Source organism: Somniosus microcephalus, chromosome 2 (assembly GCF_052327205.1).
Source record: "Somniosus microcephalus isolate GS21.2 chromosome 2, FLI_Smic_1.0, whole genome shotgun sequence".
Taxonomy (NCBI): domain Eukaryota; kingdom Metazoa; phylum Chordata; class Chondrichthyes; order Squaliformes; family Somniosidae; genus Somniosus; species Somniosus microcephalus.
Genome location: NC_140988.1, coordinates 300,456,223 through 300,472,098, shown reverse-complemented (window position 1 = coordinate 300,472,098; position 15,876 = coordinate 300,456,223). Strand labels below are relative to the sequence as shown.

The window sequence follows — 15,876 nt, the reverse complement described above, 5'->3', positions numbered from 1 at the left end:
CTGGCCAGTACACAGACACTAGATTAGAAACAGCCATCACCGCGACTGGGTAAGGTTCCTCTGTACCCCAACAATGTGCTTTGGCTTGACCCAATCTCAAAAGACCATGCCAATGGAACATTTTCTCTTTATCCACCAAAGTTGTTCTGTGGCCTTTCTGAATTACATTGTCATATTTATGCAGTAATAACTCAGCATATGGTTTAATCTTCTTGCTGTTTAACTTTAGTCTGTTGCGTAAGGATGTTTACTGTATATTCAAATGAACTTCCAAGGTTTTGTGTGGCTAAAGATGAATTCAACCTAGAGGATAGGGAAGGGAATCTCATAACATGTCTGTACTTTAATGTGCTGGTGGTCATCCCACCAATGGCAGCACAGCAATAAAGTAACTAAGGCAATATAGGTCTTTGCAGTTGGCCCAGGTACACTGGGACCTGGATTGAATTTCACAATAGGACTTTTACAGACAAACGAGATTTCCATCACATCATTTTAACTGGACTCAAACCCAGGTCACGGTGGTGAAAGTTCCATGCCTAACATACTGCCTCGCCCAGTCTCCCAAACCTCTCCTTTCCTCCTCTTAAACTTACTGCACTATCCCAATTAATCAAGTAGGGCTGTAAACCTAAACCCAGGATTCCCGTGAATACTGCCTGATTAACCAGTAGGCCTGGAAACTTAAGCCCAGATTTTCCGATGAATATCTGAAAAGGGCAGGCATATTTAAATGAGATGGTAATGGCATGGTGATGCCATAAATCCCATTTCCCGTCCAGGACATTATAGATGGCACCCACATGGTAAGGCCACATCGCCACTTGTGCAAGGCCATTGCAAGGAGAGTGCATGATGTTTCTACTAGCAGTACTAATTCAGGGCACAACTTTGATCACGTGTTTCAGTGCAAGCTACTAGTTTGCCCCACTAGAAGTGTGCCCTGTGCTTTTGTGCAATAAAAGAATTTTGAGAAATGGGGGAAAGGTTATCTGCATACTTTTCATGCTACATCACGGAGGAAGCAGTAGATTACCATTTGCATTTATGCCATGCCTTCTTTGCCCTATAGTAATAATGCTGCCTCTTGCCACTGAAGGTAACACTGTGAAGTATAGGAGGCATCAGATCGGTTCCTAAGGGTTAGAATTTCACTAATTGGGGAAAATCAAATGATAAATTTTCAGAGGCTTCATTAACAGAATTAATGTTAATGACCGGAAAACCCCGTTGATCAAGGCTCCATGCCAGGATCTTGCCCCGGAATTTAGGTTTTGTTTGTCAGTCCTTGTTACTGTTTTCTGCTTTTCAGTTACTGTTCTTGAAATGAATTACGTCATGTCCATGGTTTTGCAGGAGTAACTTAGCAGATGGTTTAATCTTTTTACTGTTAAACTTTAGCTTGTAACGTTAGGATTCAAATGAATTTCCATTATTTTCTCTGGCTAAATATTAATTCAACTCGGAGAATAGGGGGAACGGAATCTGATAAGTCTTTACTGTGCTAGTCATTGCCCCGACAATGGCAACACAGCATTATAATGTGAATAAGGCAGCACTGCTGTCTAAAGAGGGTCCGCACAATGGCAGAACAGGCAGTTTCCACAGGGACCTAGAGAGGTAGCTATGGTCTCCAACAGCAATCAAAATTCCATTTGGAAGTGGCTCTGACTACGTTTCCTGGCTGCTGGAAGACTGAATGGCTCAGCTTGCTTGTACCAGCCAGTGAAGCAGTTTTACACTAGCTGACGTCTAGCGATTGCCTTTGGGGATGGTACAGTGGACAGCTACATAGTTGTGGATTGGGAATTAAAAACAACTGTGCATGAGTAAGTTTGCACAAATCCAACTGTCTTTCAATATTATGGGTGCTGAGCATGTGAAAAAAACTGGCCAAGATGCAATCTGACCAGGACAATGTACAATTTTAGCACGACATCCTACGATTCATATTCTATTGATTTAGCAATGTTGTTCAGCTTCCTATTTCTCTTGTTGACTGTTGCTCCACAGGAACAAGACATAGCATTACCCAGCCCCTACTAGCCCATAATTTTCTTTCAACTTCACCCTTAGCTGAGAAGAGTTCTTTGATGAGATGGCAGATATGGTGGATGGAGGAAATGCAGCGGGTGTGGTGTACATGAACTTTCAGAAAGCCTTTGACAAGGTGCCACATACAAGACTATTGGGAAAGATTAAGGGGTATGAAATTAGGGGAGAGATTTAAAACTGGTTAGAAGGGAAGAAAGAGAGAGTAGGAGTTAAGGGCAGTTTCTCAGGGTGGTTGGAAGTGGGTAACAGTTTCCCACAGGGTTCTGTTCTGTGACTGTTCCCGTTGAGTCTGTACATCAGTGATTTGGATATAGGGCTAGTGCAAGCTCCGACGGATTATTTGCCTAAAACGGAATCTTGCAACAGGACCCTTTTTGCCTCTTTAAATTGGACCGTGCTTTTTTACGTAGAGGGTTGAGGCTGTGGAATGCACTCGGAGTTCGTGATTGACAGAGGCCAGGTCATTTAAGAATAGATTAGCTAGGTGGTTGAAGGATACGAGAGTAAAGAGATATGGGAACAGGGCATGTACAGTACATGGGATTAGAATTACTGCCCGTGTGGAGGAAGACATCAACATGGACTCGTTGGGCCGAATGACTGGTTTCCATGTTGTTCTTCGTTTTTCTATAACATTCATAAAATATATCGCCCATTTTTTTCATCCAGTGTGCACTCATACGTATTAGATTTTTCCCACTTGCAGGTTTTTAGTTCATTTTGTAGTTCTGCAGCTGACTTTTCAGTCTTGATAACCCCTTTACCCTCTTCAGTTACCATCAGCAGATTTTTAAACAAATAAAATGAGGAAAAATCCAGGGTTTGGTTACATAATACTTCCTTGAATTGGACACGTGGAATTCCAAGACTAGCAAATGCTTATATTAAAAGGGAAAATATTGCGCTGTTTGTTTATAATGCAAAATTAGGTGAACATTCTTTTTTTGTTCTGAGAACAGAGTAAAGAAGACATTTATATCGTAGTGTTGGACAAAAATGAAGGTGCTGGACTGGGTTTCAGTGTCGCAGGAGGGGTGGACCAGGAGCATAAATCTGTAACTGTAAGTATCGTTTGGAGAAACCATTTGCTTTTAATGCAACCAGTTAGTTTAATTTGATCAGTTCTAAGTTACTGCTTCACAAAGCAGCTACAATGATGCAAGGTTTCTGTCAACACTACCTATTGCAATGGAAATGTCAACTGGCGCCATCTACAGGAATACAAATACAAATACAAATTGCTGAGAAAGTAACATATATGGGATAGAAGTAGTGGAAGGGCTGTAACTTCACTGTGTCAGCTGATAATTAAAAACATTTATTGGAAATATTGACAAAAAAGTGTGACCAAAAATTGTGACAGCAGGAAGTAAGGTTTGTGGACAGAAATCTTGCTTGTTTGCGGTAGGTTGATAAGTTTCTCACCAATTGGCGTGGGGGGGGGGGGGGCGCGTTTGCAAGATCTCAAAAGATGCTCAGTAGTGGGTGGGCATGAGGTGAGGTTCCACTCACCATACCGCTACTTAGAGGTCTGGGTTTCTACTTTTCCAAACCATCGCACAGGCTTCAGGCCAATGGCATGGCTGGGAAAGGACTCAACAGCAACAGAGATCGCCCATCTTGTATCCCCTACCAAGTTACATCACTTGCTCTACAGCTGATGATAAGTGGTTCTTAATGAATGCTGCACCTGTTGCTTACTTCTCCACATGCCTGGATCGGCGCCATGATCCTGGAGGCCATCAACAAAAACAACAACTTGCATTTATGTAGCGCCTTTAACGTAGTAAAACATCACGAGGTACTTCACAGGAGCGTTATCAGACAAAATTTGACACCGAGCCACATAAGAAGAGATTAGGACAGGAGAGGTAGGTTTAAAAAGAGCGTCATAAAGGAGGAGAAAGAGGTAGCGAGGCGGAGAGGTTTAGGAAAGGAATTCCAGAACGTCGGGTTGTGCTATCACTTGAATGGCAGAAATTCATCCGGTGGTGTTCTGGGAGGGGCAGTGCGAAGACTACTGGTGTTCTTTCTAATAGAAGTGAAAGATTTATTTCAGGTAGTGGGTGTAGAGTGAGCTGAGAGGAGAGCCAGTCGCAGGTGTAGAGTGAGCTGAGAGCAGAGCCAGTCTGTGGGGTGATTGGGCAGAAGCATGGCAGATGCAATATAATGTGGATAAATGCGAGGTTATCCACTTTGGTGTCAAAAACAGGAAGGCAGATTATTATCTGAATGGCAATAGATTGGGAGAAGAGGAAGTGCAGCGAGACCTGGGTGTCCTTGTGCACCAGTCGCTGAAGGTAAGCATGCAGGTGCAGCAGGTGGTTAAGAAGGCAAATGGTATGTTGGCCTTCGTAGCGAGAGGGTTCGAGTACAGGAACAAGGATGTCTTGCTGCAGTTGTACAGGGCCTTGGTGAGACCACATCTTGAGTATTGTGTGCAGTTTTGGTCACCTTATCTGAGGAAGGACGTTCTTGCCATGGAGGGAGTGCAGCGAAGATTCACCAGGCTGATCCCTGGGATGGCAGGAATGACGTATGAGGAGAGATTGGGTCGATTGGGCTTATACTCGCTGGAGTTTAGAAGAATGAGAGGGGATCTCATTGAAACTTATAAAATTCTAACAGGACTAGACAGACTAGATGCAGGAAGGATGTTCCCGATGGCGGGGGAGTCCAGAACCAGGGGTCACAGTCTAAGGATAAGGGGTAAGCCATTTAGGACAGAGATGAGGAGGAATTTCTTCACCCAGAGAGTGGTGAACCTGTGGAATTCTCTACCACAGAAGGCAGTAGAGGCCAATTCATTAAATATATATTTCTTAAGGCTAAAGGGATCAAGGGATATGGGGAGAAAGCAGGGACAGGGTACTAAATTTGGATGGTCAGCCATGATCTCATTGAATGGTGGAGCAGGCTCGAGGGGCCGAATGGCCTATTCCTGCTCATATCTTCTATGTATGTATGCATGGGAACACCATCACCTGCAAGTTCCCCAAGTCACACACCATCCTGACTTGGAAATATATCGCCGTTCCTTCATCGTCACTGGGTCAAAATCCTGGAACTCCCTCCCTAACAGCACTGTGGGAGTACCTTCACCACAAGGACTGCAGCGGTTCAAGGCGGTGGCTCACCACCAACTTCTCAAGGGCAACTAGGGATGGGCAATAAATGCTGGCCTTGCCAGCGACGCCCACATCCCAGGAACAAATTTTAAAAAAGACACCCATTATCTGTAAAAAGTAGAAAATGTTAAACAAATGAGAATATTGAAAATAATCTCTATTTTGTAAAGAATAACACACATCTTGTAGTGTAATCCAAGGCAGTGATAGATATAAAAATATACAAAGGCATTGGAATACATCTTGGTGATATTGCTAAGCAATTTAATGTACGAGGGTGGTGGAAGCGGAGGTGAGCAATCATTTCAAAAGGAAATTGGATAGGCACTTGAAGGAAATAAACTTGCAGGGCTACGGGGATAGAGCGGGGGAATGAGACTGACTGGATTGCTCTACAGAGAGCCGGCACAGACTCGATGGGTCGAATGGCCTCCTTCTGTGCTGTAATGACTGTATGACAAGCCACTGGTTTGATATCATCTCAACTGCTAGAAGTGTTATACACCTACAGCACACTCTGAACTCTGTTATGCTAAATATGTGATCCACTTCTCCACATATTTAAAAAAAAATGATTTTACAGTTTACTGAGGGTACTGCTTTAAGAGGTGCAGAACTAACCAAATTAGTGAATGGATGGTGCCTGTGGTGGGAGAAATCCCAGCTGAACGATAAAATGTGAAGGGACAATTTAGACAAAGGGTCCAAAACAAAACAATCTAGTGTCTGTTGGAAATGTTAATAGTAAAATAATTGGTATTTGAAAATGTTATTTAAATACGCTACAAATAAAGGGTATTTGACACTTTGTTAGATATGTTACAACTATTGTTCCCTTAAATCACAAATCTTTCCTTGCAGATTCACAGAGTATTTTTAAGAGGAGTAGCAGCTCAAGAAGGTACCATTCAGCGGGGGGATTACATCTTATCCATCAATGGAATCTCTGTAATAGGCACTACACATGGCGATGCACTCAACGCACTTCACCAGGCCCGCTTACCTAAACAGGCCATCATTGTAATTAAAAAAGGAAAGGAAAGGGAAGAAGTTTCCTCCAAGCCAGATTTATCGCTTCCTAAAGGAAACCATCTCCCAGCTGGAAGAGATGCTACCACAGATGCAGCAGGAACAGGTAGGGGTCCATCACAAGGGCAGGTATAAGTAACATTGTAATGCAAGTAACAGACTTTTGACAACAGTTGATGGTGTTCTTCAACAGCTCCCCTGATAGCTTAATGGCTGAAGGCACTGCCCAGTATGATATGGAGTCATATGGACCAGGAAGGTCTCAGATTCCACTTGCATTCTGCACTGAGTTAGCTTATCACAGCCTTGACAGTAGTGAGGGGCTGCAATTGGCATCAGTGTTCTGGACTGGAAAGGGGAGTTCAGCCATGGCTCCCACTCCTGGTCACTTCAGCGTGGAAGTCAGGTTCCACTGTGGCGTTCTCCATGATGGAATAACCTGCCAATGATCACTGTCTAGGCTCTCCCATGAAGAATGGTTGCTTGGGCGGAGTACTGGAGGATGGCCAGCACCTGTGGAACCAAATGGCAAGTGTTCCATTCACTACTGCTGTCAACCTTGACCTTGATGTGTGCAAAAAAATGGAGGACGACATTTTGATGAATTCCTCTTTAAGGTTGTTTTTCTTCTGTGATACTTGTCACCTTAAATTCAACCAACATTCACCAGTGACAGACCTGCAGCCACTAAAAAAAAGAAAGACTTGCATTTATATAGCGCCTTTCACGACCACCGGACATCCCAAAGTCAATTAAGTACTTTTTTGAAGTGGAGTCTGTAGTGTATGTACCTTGAAGAAGGAACTATATTCTGCAGCCCCTGTATACTGCAGTACCAGTAGTGACCACCCCTGTATATAAGCCTGTGTAGTAACTTTGTATAGTAGTTCCAGTTTTGTCTCCATTCAGTAAACACCTGTTATAACCAACTTCTGCAGTCCGTGTCTCAATTACACACGGACGTTACATTGGCGACGAACAGATCCGAACTTACCTACAGTTCTGCACCACCTCACGGGGATCCATCCCTGAAGCGAAGCTGTTAGAGGTTGAGGCCAGAAGGAAGAAATCCAAAAAGAAAAAAAAAAAACAAACAGAAGAAACGGGCGTCGACCGTGGGCAACCGCCCTCTGATTCATCGAATTCGAAGATTTGCAGGAGAGGCTGTCGAGAGCTGGGCTTGGTTATCCAGTCAATGGTGTTCCAGCTAATCAGGCTGGTGGCAGGTGGTACACTGATCCTTCCTGGGCTGCGGCGGGCTAGAGCTCGATCGGGTGGCTTTTCAACGGGGCCGAGCGGCGTTGTCGGGAAGAGGAGAGAGAGGGTGGAGCACACATAGCCGGTGCTATGAAGCCGGGCAGCGTACAGACCTGAGAAGAGGGAGGAAAGTGTCCCATAGGGTCTGCTCTGACGACGGGAACAGTAATTAAAATAAAAGAAATTAGAAGCGCAGAAAGCCGCGAGGAGCTGCAGTTTGCCACGGGGACCGCGGAGAGCAGCGTTGGAAGCAGCGCGGGGGAAGTGCGCGAAGACCATAGGGCGTCGCCACCAAGGCATAAAAACGCCAGCAACAGTGCTGGCAGCAGCGGAAAAGACAGAAAGCGCGGGAGGCGTCATCTTAATCCAGCGGGGAAGAAGGCAAAGTGCGGGAGGCGCCATTTTGTTCAATCGGGGAAGAAGGCAAAGCGCGGGAGGCGCCATCTTAGATCTCCAAGATGCCGAAGACTGGCATTATCACTGCCTTCGATAATGCAATAGAAGACTGGACCACGTATGTGGAAAGAGTCGAAGTATATTGCAAGGCAAATGAAGTGGCCGATGAGAAAAAGGCATCGGTACTACTAAACTTAATGGGCGCAAGAACGTACGGCCTATTGCGGAACCTGATCACTCCAGTCAAACCGATGGCGAAGAGTTTTAACGAAATTATTGATATCCTACAGGAACACCTAAATCCTACACCGCTGCTGATAGCAGAAAGATTTAAATTCCACAAGAGAAATCAGCATAAAGATGAGAGCAATGCTGATTACCTTACGGAACTACGCAAGCTATCAAAGCACTGCTAGTTCGGAGCAGGACTGGCAGATACCCTACGGGACAAATTTGTCTGTGGACTCCTGAGTGCAGGAACCCAGAAGAGGTTACTCTCAGAGAAAGAGCTGACGCTAGATAAGGCTTTCAGCGTGGCAGTATCGTACGAAGCAGCAGCAAGGGGAGCTGCGGAAATACAGCAAAAGCCACAGGAATACGGCACCCATGAAATGACACAGGGATTTGAAAAATGTTATCGCTGCGGCAGAACAACCCATGACCAGAAGGACTGCTGGTCCAAGGACAAAACATGCAGGCAATGCGGAAAGATGGGACACATTGCACGAGTTTGCAGGTCCGGGAAGAAGACTAACGACAACAAAAAGACTACTAAGGAAAAGTACAGGAAAGTACAAAAGATAACGGACAGTAGTTCCGAAGACCAGAAGAGCGATAGTGAATCCGGGAACAAGAGACTAAGCTGTCTCAAACTACACAACGTAATCACAAAAGAGGATCACCGAACCATTTGGTTCACCCTCACGATAGCAGGGTCCCAAGTCAAAATGGAATTGGATACAGGATCAGCCCTGACCGTCATGAATCGACGAGACTACGAGCGGCTATTCTCACACATACCCTTGAAAGACACATCCATTGTCTTGAAGACATATACGGGGCAGAAAGTATACCCCAGAGGGAAAATAAGGGTGCCTGTCGAATACAACGGCAAGGAAATACAGAAATTGTATCTGTACATACTGCAAGATGGTGGACCACCGTTATTGGGACGTGAATGGATCAGAAAGATAAGTTTAGACTGGCACTCCATTCAGGCACTGACTGTGGCTGGTAAAAAGGATGACGACGTCACACCTGGACGATTGTCAAAAATCTTGGCTAACGCTAAAGAGGTATTTCAACAAGAACTGGGAACTCAAAGGCATAACCGCCTCGATAAAAATAGAAGAGAATGCAATTCACAAGTTTTTCAAAGCAAGACTGGTACCGTATGCAATTCGCCCAGCCGTCGAGGCAGAGCTGGAGAATCTGGAGAATGCAGGCGTGTTATCTAAGGTAGACTGGAGCGAGTGGGCGACACCCATCGTTCCTGTCATGAAGAAAACGTTAAACAATAAGTCTGAGGAGCCAAGGAAGGTTCGCATCTGTGGGGACTTCAAGGTGACGGTGAACCCAGTCCTTCACACAGTACAATATCCTCTTCCGAGGATAGAAGATATTTTCGCCTCACTATCTGGAGGGAAACGTTTTACAAAAATTGACCTAGCGCAAGCATATTTGCAAATGGAGGTTCAAGAATCCTCTAGGAAATATCTCACGATAAACACTCACAAAGGTCTTTACCAGTATAATCGACTGGTATTCGGAGTTGCATCAGCTCCGGCTATATGGCAAAGAGCGATGGAACAAGTTCTGCAAGGGATTCCGGGGACTCAGTGTTACTTGGACGACATCCTAGTGACAGGTGAAAATGACAGTGAACACCTTGCCAACCTAGAGCAGGTGCTCACTAGACTAAGAGAACATGGGCTACGAGCCAATCGCCCCAAGTGCGAGTTTTTTAAGAAACAAATATCGTATTGTGGCCACGTGATTGATGGAAGAGGGGTTACATAAGTCCCCTGACAAAATTGAAGCAGTAGTTAAGGCTCCAGCGCCTGAAAATGTGTTGCAACTGAGGTCATTCCTCGGATTGGTGAATTACTACCATAAGTTTTTGCCGAATTTGTCCACAATTCTGCACCCACTGAACGCCCTACTACAAACTGGAGTAGCATGGAAATGGAGCGATGAATGTAAGCGGGCCTTTCAGAAGTGTAAAGGCCTGATCACTTCAAGAGAAGTATTGGCTCACTACAACCCATCACTACCGATAAGACTGGCGTGTGATGCGTCTCCCTACGGCGTTGGAGCGGTACGGTCACATAAATCCCTTGATGGTTCAGAGAGGCCGATAGCTTTTGCGTCACGCTCGTTAACTGCAGCCGAGCGTAACTACGCCCAGATTGACAGAGACAGAAATTTACTCTACTAACTGATCATCAACCTCTTGTCTCCATTTTCAACCCTAAGAAGGGCGTCCCGATAATGACAGCACAACGGCTACAGAGGTGGTCCCTTTTCCTAGGGGCACACCAATATGACATCGAGTACAAAGGAACTAAACAGCATGGGAATGCTGATGGATTGTCACGCCTACCGTTGCCGACGGTGGAAGAAGCACCTGCAGTGGATCCTGTGGAGATATTCCACTCGACCATAGTCGAATGTCTACCTGTGACGAATGCAAACATAGAAAAGGAAACACGAAATGACCCGACACTCTCCAGGGTCTATGATTTAACGGTGAAGGGATGGCCAGCACATGGCGAACCACTGTTGCCAGCATTCTCGCCGAGAAGAGAACAGTTGTCAGTGTGCCGAGGAACCTTGATGTGTGGATCCAGAGTCATAATTCCACCCAAATTGAAGGATAGAGTGCTCAATGAGCTTCATGAGGGTCATCTGGGAGGGGTAAAAATGAAGAACTTAGCCAGAGCGTTTGTGTGGTGGCCGGGAATCGATAGAGAAATCGAAGAGATGACCAAGAGCTGTACAGGATGCCAGAAGGTCCAAAACGCCCCACCACAAGCCCCTCTACATCCATGGGAGTGGCCCTCATCCCCATGGCAAAGGGTACACATTGATTTTGCTGGTCCATTTATGGACTCGATGTTTTTAATTGCGGTGGATGCACATTCAAAGTGACCAGAGGTAATAAAAATGTCCTCAACCACCACAGAAAAAACTATCACAGTCTTACGAACCATATTCGCCAGAAATGGGCTGCCTGAACAGATTTGCTCCGACAATGGACCACAGTTTGTGTCTGAAGAGTTCCGGAGGTTCTTAAAGAACAATGGTGTTAAGCATTACACATCCGCCCCATATCATCCAGCCACCAATGGATTGGCTGAGAGGTTCGTTCAAACATTCAAGAAGGCTATCAAGGCAATGTGTAATGAAGACATACCCCTACAACACAAGGTGGATAACTTCTTGTTTGCCTACCGGAATGCGACACATGCGGTTACCAACCAAACTCCAGCCATGATGTTCTTCAATCGAAGACTAAGATGCCGCTTGGATTTGGTTAAGCCAAACATCAGAAGAGATGTGGAGAACAGGCAGTTTCAGAATATGAATGAAAGGCCAACCAGGAGTTTTAAGATAGGTCAACCAGTTTTGGCCCGGGACTACCGCACAGAGAAATGGCAGCCAGGAACGATCTTCACACGGCAAGGACCTCTAATGTATACCGTGGACGTTGGAGAGAGCATTGTAAGACGCCATGCTGACCAGATTCTAGAGTCACTGGAAAACGTCAAATCTACACCACGATCCTATACACCTGGTGATGAAACCGAAGTACCAATGGCATCTACCTCAGAATCGGTGATATTGGAAGCAGACGAACCAAACAACGACGTTGATTCCGAATCAACTTTGCCAGAAGAACCTGATACCCCAAAGAGGCGTTATCCGGACAGAATCAGGAAGCCTCCTCAAAGACTGAATTTATAATTGATTAACTTCAGCTAATGTATATAGCAACTGTACTTGTAAATATGTTATTTAATTATTAATCGAATGTTATGTACTGTTTAGCTAAAAGGGGAGGAATTGTAGTGTATGTACCTTGAAGAAGGAACTATATTCTGCAGCCCCTGTATACTGCAGTATACCACCCCTGTATATAAGCCTGTGTAATAACTTTGTATAGTAGTTCCAGTTTTGTCTCCATTCAGTAAACACCTGTTATAACCAACTTCTGCAGTCCGTGTCTCAATTACACACGGACGTTACAGAGTCACTGTTATAATGTGGGATACGCAGCAGCCAATTTGCGCACAGCAAGGTCCCACAAACAGCAATGTGATAGTGGCCAGATACAGGAAACTTTGGTTTATCTGGAGGTTGTATGTCCAGAAACCTCGATCTAATGGCAGAAATCAGCAGCTGTTTTGTTAGGTTTTTTTTCTTTTTTTTTCTTCTAGCATTTTTTTTAAACAGTCAGTCTCTGGAAAGCCTCTCTGAAGCTGTTGCTAAGCTACAGAGCCGCTTCCAAGGTACGGGCCGACTGTTTACAAGCTGTTGCTAAGCAACGGTGTTTGTTGTCAGATACAGAGATGAAAACCTCCGTATCCTTCAACATTAGCGCTGGTCTGTCCAGAAGTTTTCATAGATCGGCATCACGCCGGTCCCGTCGGTGCCGGATATCGCGAAGTTTCCTGTAATCTGTTTTTGTTATGTTGGTTGAGGGATAAATATTGGCCAGGACACCGGGGAGAACTCCCCTACTCTTCTTCGAAATAGTGCCATGGGATCTTTTACGTCCACCTGAGAGAGCAGACGGGGCCTCGGTTTAACGTCACATCCGAAAGATGGCACCTCTGACAGTGCAGCACTCCCTCAGCACTGCACTGGAGTGTCAGCCTAGTTTATGTGCTCAAAGTCCCAGGAGTGAGACTTGAACCCAGAACCTTCTGACTCAGAGGCGAGTGTGCTACCCACTGAGCTGACACTTTACCATGGTGTTCTACAGCTAATACCCTATTTATGTTGCATATCCACTTAACACTGGAAGCCGTTCTTTCAATTTAATCCAGTTCTTTATGTTCTGAATTTGCTTTTCTTCATGCACAAGGTCTGCTCATGTGCAGTTGCTCAAAAGCTGCATTTACAACCTCACACATTTGACTGCAGACCATGCCCAACGCAAGGGGACAATCCTGCAGGTCAGTTGCTTTGTTGGCCTGTACAAGTGGGCAGAGACCTCACCCTGAAGCCACATAATATAAGTGGGGTATTAAAAATGATCTATCCAGATACAGACTTTATGATTGTATTGCTTGGTGTTTTTCACAGCTCAAATAAATACAGTATTAAAATTTCACACAGACACTATTTACACTTTACTGAAATCCGAGTTACAACATTGGGCAGGAATAAAATGAAGTGCCATGTTACCAGATTAAGTTGCATTTATCTTGATTACTACAGGCATGAATGTGGACCTTGGAGGGGCCAGCACTGTAGAGCTGCTGAAGACCTCTGCTGGCCTAGGATTCAGTCTAGATGGTGGAAAGGCTTCAATCCATGGAGACAGACCCCTGTATATTAAACGAATATTTCAAGGTAAATATTCCCACTAAGAATGCAGCATACAAAGGAAGCTTTCCTTTGAGTGCGTTCAAAGCAATAAGAGAATGCCTGTTAATTGAAAACTGCTAAATTATGTCAAGGTGCTGATACAGTATTAAGCAGCTCCTATTACTACCAATTGCACGTCTGAATCGGAGGTGCAAGCTGCCACCAGCAATGTTAATTTATGTTAATGGAAGTATATCAAAGGGCTTATTTTCTGAGTTCAGTGTTGCTGGCAATGATCCTTGCTCCTCTTCTGCCCCACCGCCCCCCCCCCAGCTCCGCACATGTAGAAATCATCAGCTTGATGCCCACGATTTTCTGTCCATCAGTTTAATCGATGGAAAATTGAGGGCAGCACACTTGCTATTTCTCCTTAGACACAACCAGCAAGTTTGGCTCCCTGCCAGCTGTCTGAACTCAGAAAAACAGTCCTCACATACCATCATTATAATGTTTTTAATATTAAATGAAATACTTAGAATTCTGCATTTTAAATGGGTCTAAAATATTATAATTTTTTCTCAGCGTTTAAACCTCTCTCCTTCATTAAAATGTATTCCCAGGACAACACCAATAAAAGGTTACACCATGCAGATTTTGTGAACAAAATAGCAAGGCTTTCAATTGTAAGATACAGCTTGGCTGAGGTATGGGGTATACATGAGATACAGTGAAACTGTAACATTATGTGAGGGCTTTGTATGGGTGAGCAATAAATGTTGGGCATATTGGTGGGCAACACATTGTGGCATGCAATCTTGGGTATCTACCTGGCACATAGTACTGTTGGGTAGCCATACTTTGCCAGCTTGCTGTCTTCTCCTGCATCCGTCTCCAGGTCCTGTGGGTAGTGTGCACAGTGTTGAGCCTGGCCATTACCTCCTGCCAGGTACAGTTAACTGTCGTCTTGGGGAAGGTGTTCTGTAGTGCTAATTCAGGCAATCCTTCTTACACCCACCTCATGAAGCAGAGCATTCATTTCATCAACCATCAACCAAGGAGTCACCAATCGGTCACTTTACCACAGATTCCATTCTTTGTCTCCACATTGGGTTTACCTTTATTTTTTTTGCTTGTCATTTCTTTGCCTTCTCAATACATCCTTCGCAAAGGTTGCTACCTGTTTTAAAGTAAATGTTGTGCCTTTAGTACTTACATTTACGTGACCACAACACTAAGTTTCAGCAGTAGCCTTTTGTATGCTGCAGTTTTACAAGATTTTCTGTGCCGCACCCCCCACGCCCGCCATTAGGCGAGTTTTCTACTGACGGTAAAAGAATCTAGGGAAGAGATAGCAGAGGCATTACTACACACATTTAATAATTAGAAAAAGGTATAGTGCCAGAGGACTGGCGGAAAGCTAACTTAATACCTATATTTAAGAAGGGGGATAGAACATGTCCAGGGAATTATAGACCAGTTGTAGGAACGGAGATTCCTATCTGAATAAAGTATTCGACTCGATGAATCAAATCAACAGGTTTTAATGAACAACGAAGTTAACAGGGAAACTACAGGAGAAACGGTATACAGGTCTATTCAGCTTGCTGGGCACTCGACGACTACTGGAAGATTCTGGAAGCTGACGTCATGACGTCATCGCGTTCTTTGCACCACTGGCGGTCACGTGAGCAGTGTCATGACGTCATCACGTGGAGTGCAGGAAAACACAATACAGTACAGTTAACAAGCAGTTTAAAGGTGCAGTCCGCAGTTGCACTACACTGTAGTTAAAGGGATTATTACCAATTGTTCTGAGACCCTTGGTGGCTCCGCCACAGGCGCCCCCCCCAGAATCCACTTTAACGGACATTGTCAACCGAGTAGGAGGCTTAATGATCCTGGCCGAACGGCGACGAAACTCAGGCAGCGGAAACGGGGCGTTATTAGAAGAACCAGTGCCGGATTGCGGCAGAAGCGGCGTCTTGGGCGAGGCAGAAACGGTAGTCAGAGGTGCAGGCGCGTCAGAGGCCGAATCGGGCTGTTCGACGGTGGGCTGATACACGGCTGGTCTGGTGGCTAACGGCGGTCGGCCGCGGCGAGGCGGTTGGGCAGCCACGACAGGCTCACTCCGATCCAGGTGGGCTGGTTTGAGCCGGTCGACAAACGGTATCAGACTTTCCACCGACTTCGACTGTGAAGAACTTTTCCCCTGATGAGATGACATGAAAAGGTCCGGTATACGGCGGCTTGAGTGGGTCTCTGTGACCGTCTTGTCGAATAAAGACATAGTCCGAACTCATGAGCTCTGTCGGGACGTGAGGCCTCTGCAGGTCATGCTGCGAGGTTGGGATGGGCCGGAAATTCCTAGCCGCCTCCTGATGAAATAGGAGCTGTTGAGCTGCAGACCATGGTTCGGTGTGTGGAGGGAGAAAGTCACCTGGCACTGAGTGTCTGGCCATAAACCAGCTCAGCCGAC

At 45.3% G+C, this 15,876-nt stretch overlaps 1 protein-coding gene across 6 annotated transcripts in view; it reads left to right on the top strand.

Moving 5' to 3' along the window:
- pdzd2 (PDZ domain containing 2) overlaps positions 1-15,876 on the top strand; it is a 569,380-nt gene that overhangs the window by 542,516 nt on the left and 10,988 nt on the right. For all 6 annotated transcript variants that reach the window (XM_085973666.1, XM_085973663.1, XM_085973669.1 and 3 more), the window contains 3 exons: positions 3,015-3,116; positions 6,045-6,318; positions 13,311-13,445. In XM_085973666.1, coding sequence (XP_085829792.1) covers positions 3,015-3,116; positions 6,045-6,318; positions 13,311-13,445 — 511 coding nt within the window. The remainder of the gene's footprint in view (positions 1-3,014; positions 3,117-6,044; positions 6,319-13,310; positions 13,446-15,876) is intronic.